Source organism: Gossypium hirsutum, chromosome A02, assembly GCF_007990345.1.
Source record: "Gossypium hirsutum isolate 1008001.06 chromosome A02, Gossypium_hirsutum_v2.1, whole genome shotgun sequence".
Taxonomy (NCBI): Eukaryota; Viridiplantae; Streptophyta; class Magnoliopsida; order Malvales; family Malvaceae; genus Gossypium; species Gossypium hirsutum.
Genome location: NC_053425.1, coordinates 21,783,829 through 21,788,568, shown reverse-complemented (window position 1 = coordinate 21,788,568; position 4,740 = coordinate 21,783,829). Strand labels below are relative to the sequence as shown.

The 4,740-nt window shown below is 34.2% G+C and overlaps 1 protein-coding gene across 1 annotated transcript; it reads left to right on the top strand.

Annotated features, from left to right (window-relative positions):
- The first annotated feature begins 278 nt into the window (after positions 1–278).
- Positions 279–3,755, top strand: LOC107951040 (protein DCL homolog, chloroplastic). Its single transcript, XM_016885927.2, has 3 exons — positions 279–733; positions 1,773–1,887; positions 3,352–3,755. Exons 1-3 carry the CDS (start codon positions 426–428, stop codon positions 3,577–3,579), a joined length of 651 nt encoding a protein of 216 aa, XP_016741416.1. The 5' UTR covers positions 279–425; the 3' UTR covers positions 3,580–3,755.
- The last annotated feature ends 985 nt before the right edge of the window (positions 3,756–4,740 follow it).

Sequence of the window (4,740 nt, the reverse complement as noted above, 5' to 3'; positions counted from 1 at the left end):
AAAATTTTGAAATTAAAACAATAATTGATAACTAAGATTGTAAAGAAATAAAAAAAATTCATAGAAAAGTTTTAACAATATTTAAAAATCTTTTTACTTTATATCAAACAGTTTAAAGTTAATAAGAAATATTTTTGTACCTTAAAACATAAGAACTATTTTTTATTATATTTTAAAAACCTTGTAATTTTACATATTATTAATTAAAATATTATACGTAATATATTAATAGTAATAACGTAATATTATTCCTCTAGAAATTAATTAAATATTATACATAAGGGTACAAAAACTAGCGTGTAAAAAAAATGGGCTTGAGCCGGTCCAAGTTGGTCACATCCTGAAACACGGCGTCGCATCGACTCGATCCCTAGGAAAAAGGCGACGAATTAGGTGATCCTCAGTTACGCCCCCACACTTGAGCCATGGCTGCTCATCTGCTTCGTAAAGGCATCCCACTGCTCCGCCTTCGGCTGCAACGATACAACCTTCTTGCAGCTGGAATCCCATCGTCTCCTCGTCGTCCTTGGTGCGCTGCTGCAGAGTCGACTGGGCTCGAAGAGGAGGTGTCCTCCGCGGAGAAGAGTAGTGCGGTGCCTAGCGTGAGGGACCCGAAGAAGTACCATATGTTGGATGATCCTGATTACAGGAAATGGAAGGATAAGGAGGAAGAGATTCTTCGTGACATCCAGCCTATCATTTCGCTCGCTAGAGAGATTCTTCACTCTAATAGGTCAGTCTCACAGCTCTTGTCATTTTCACCAGTTATTTTAGGCTCCATTTACATATCATACATTTGAATCTTTACTGATATGATTTCATATATGTATCGCTTAATTAATACAATATAGTTAATCTTTCACCCTAAACAAGAAAGCAAAAGTAATAAAAGCAACTTGAATTTCTAATGTCTTAAAAGTTTAGTCCCATATTTATGCTAATTAACTTTAATTTCTAACAAATGATCAAGCTTGGCATGGTTGCGTTACTGTTGCTTCTTTTGCGATTAGAGTAGGAACTTGTTCAATCTTGTGGATAAATCTCTAATGCTTTCAAAAACATTGCTTTCTATTGCTTGGATGAAAATTATACTTCCTGTTTGTATTTAAAAGAAGTTGTTTAAGTAGGAATGTGGAGTCTAATGGTGTCAGCAAAAGAGCTTTTTAATGTCGCCTAACCATGTTCTTGCCTGCCATTCAAAACACTGCCGCTAAGTTTCCTATATCAGTCTCCGAGGTTATCTTCTCTTATCAAGGACAGAAAGATGAAAGCAGAACTGGGATGTTGTATCCATTGGGTGTACAGACATTATAATCCAATTTTATATTTTACCCAAATTAGTAATGGAGAGAGAGAACACCATCCAATAAATTGCAGAGAATAATTTTCTGTGTCATTGCGTTATACGTGTGCTAGAATCAAGTAGGTAGGCCTTAGCTGCAGATATTTTTACATCTTATGAGAATTCGGGAAACCAAATAAATAAGCAAAAAGGGAACTCTCTAAACTGTCTTAAATTTTCAATATGTTAAACATCCCTTATGAGGTTATTATGGCTAGCTACATTTAGAAAAATTACTAATGAAATTAAGTTTTGACATAGAACCTATGATTTACACCACTAATAGAAAATCAAGCTAACATTTTTGAGATACTTTTTGGATGAAGCAGTTAATAAGCTGAACCATTGTGTCTATACAGTGCAACAATGTTAAATATTAGTCAACTTCGTCAATGATTCTTCCTTCTAATTATTTTTCTCCTATTCTTAGGTATAAGGATGGGGAACGATTAACTGTTGCAGATGAGGAAGCTGTAGTAGAGATGCTTCTTCGTTATCATCCACATTCTGAAGATAAAATTGGATGTGGACTTGATTCTATTATGGTGAGTTTCTGTTGGCATTACCTTTTATTGTGGGTTTCACTGTTTTGTTTTGAGTTGCTAGATAATCAAACATATCTTCTGGGTAAAAAAATTCAAAGTATTTCCATAGTCAAGTCTGTTCTGTAAACCAATTTGGTGGTTTCATATCTGGATAATATCTATTGTAAACTTAAAAGAACAAAGCTCAATTGTTTCTTATGTCCTACTGTCAAAATTTTCTCCTACAGCTTTGAATTTACTCAAATAACTAAATGATAAGCTACCATTCTCTGTTCCTTGTGGTTGAATGTTTTTTTCCTTCATTGCTGTTGCAGCATCTGGCAAATTGTGTAATTTAGAAGAACAAACTATTGGTTTTCTAATTTATTTTTGGCTTGGTAAGCCTTGATTTAGAAGAATACATTCCCACTGAATGGAAAGTGGTGCCCTGAGTTTCAATCATGGTTCTACCATGTTTTGGACCTTAGTTCCTTTTCTATGAATTTGTCACGTTTTATCCTTGCTTCTTGCTGATATAATCTCCAGTTATCTCAAATTGTGCTTGAGAAGAATCTCCTTTTGGCCTTCTTGCTCAAGTGACTGGTGAATGCATGCATCATGTATTATTTGCATACTTTTGCCTACATGGCAGCATGACATTCTCTCTCCCTCCCTCCCTCTCTCTCTCAAGTACCCATTTGACCAACACAATACAAATTAGGTTGCTCAGACTTCCCTTGCACTTAAAATTTGGACTAACACCCCAGTTTTTTTCCTTTATCAAGATTGGAATTTTTCTCATCTATTTAAGAAAAAAAACCAAATTGCAGTTCCCTTTTCTTTATTCTAATGCCTTGTTTGGTTACTAATTTAGTAACATGAGGAAAATGCTTATCTATTACATATGTATTACAATAGTTGGACATAAAATAAAAAATAGTTAGTAAAATTTTAAATTTGAAATTAGAAAGATGAGTAAAAACTCTTGTAAAAAGTAAGAATTTTTCAAAATAAGCGAAAATTATTAATTTTTGCTAAAAATAAGTCATGAGAATAGCTGAACATTACCAATTTAATGAGTTTATGGCTCACTCATATACTATGCATAACAAATAATACTCCTATCAAACGTAGCATAAGTGGTAAAGTGTTCTTACAGATACATACATGTATGTATATCTCTGTTTGTGGTTGTAAGCAATTGTTGGGACATGGATCAACAATTTGAACCTTTTGACTGATGCATTCTTTCCTCTATTTTTGAGGCATTGAATCTGCTGTTTTGCTTCTCTTAATCTGCCTGTTAATTTGGCTTTTCTTACTGTTGAAATTAACGTGGTTTTAATGTTTAGTAGCTATTGTGGTTGGATGCAACTTAGTTAGCACAGTGTTGCCTTCCATATGTGGATCATTATATATTCTATGTATGTCTTTGACATAAATTTCTATTGGCTTCAATAATGTGCTTACTCTCCTTCTTTTAAGGTCGATCGACATCCTCAATTTAGATGGACAAGATGTCTCTTTGTTGTTAGAACTGATGGTGGATGGATAGATTTCTCATACCATAAGTGTCTTCGAGCGTACATTCGAGATAAGTACCCATCCCTTGCAGAAAGATTTATTGGAGAGCATTTTAGGCATCGACGCCTTCATGTGAAAAGTTGGCGACAAGACGCCAAAGTTGCTAAGTATAGAAAGGAAAACAAATAACCTACTCTTAGTATATTCCTAATTAGAAGAATTTATTTTTCTTTTGTTTTTTGTTTTTTGTATTTCACTTCAAAGTTCTTAATTTTAGTTTCCTATTTTACATGAATATTTTCCAATGTAACCTCATAAATAGAGGGCAATTTATAGTAATAAAATAAGACAAATCATTCTAATTACATAGGTTAAAGATTGGCAAAAGTACCATAGAGGCTTCTGGACTAGGAGTGAAATTGCATTTTGCTTCCTCTGCTGAAAAAATGAACAAATTACTCCCAATACATTAAATCAAAGAGCAAATAGGTCTTTTGCATTAAAAAAATTCATTCATTTGTATTGTGCCTGATAGAATAATCGAAGAGTGACACGTAGTGTGCCATGTGTACCTCATACTGATATATAGGGCTTAGTTTTTATCAGTAAAAATGATGAAGTTCCTAACATAAGGATCAATTTGCCCTATAATCTAATGTAGAGAAATTAATTTGTCCGTTTTTTAGTAGAGGGGCAAAATACAATCTAACTTTTAGTATAAGCCTCTATGGTACTCATGCCTCTACGGTACTCTTACCATTTAAGACTTTCTCTTCCTAATATTGAATTGCCCAGTGCCAACCCATGTTTAAATATTTCATTTTGGTATTGAGATTCTCAGGTTTTGTGACTGACCTATAATTTTCAATATAATAGATTATTCTTGACTAACACTCAGGTTAGCTATAAATGAGGACAAAGAGACTTTACACTCAGGTTAGCAATAAATGAGGACAGAGAGAAAAAGCTAATTGAATAGAGCCGCCCTTTGTTGACTTGCATCTTTCTCCTCTGTGAATGATTTGTTTATCAGATTACAAAACTTTTCTTGAGATCCTTTTACTTAGGTCTGGGCTTTACATAAACTTTAGGATGATTGATTATGAGTTCACTTTAAGACAACAGAGTGGAATGCCTGCGGGCTTAGGCAGCAATACACAAGTTCGGTCGTTCTTCGTACTGTTTACGATGATGGGCACAATCACCAAACTCTGCTTTAGTGGTTGAAGGCCTGAAACTGAACATTTATGTGAGTCAGAGCAGTCAAGCTCAGTTGGTCCGCTTGTCCAGTTGTTAGATGTTACTAGTCAAAATGGTAGATAACTCCATTCCCTGACTCTTGCAAGAATG

What these genes read in the sequence shown, in the direction of transcription:
- LOC107951040 (XM_016885927.2), top strand. Translation starts at nt 426, where the DNA reads ATGGCTGCTCATCTGCTTCGTAAAGGCATCCCACTGCTCCGCCTTCGG. An exon ending in GAGATTCTTCACTCTAATAG is followed by an intron (nt 734 to 1,772) that starts GTCAGTCTCACA and finishes TCCTATTCTTAG; the next exon opens with GTATAAGGATGGGGAACGAT. An exon ending in GTGGACTTGATTCTATTATG is followed by an intron (nt 1,888 to 3,351) that starts GTGAGTTTCTGT and finishes CCTTCTTTTAAG; the next exon opens with GTCGATCGACATCCTCAATT.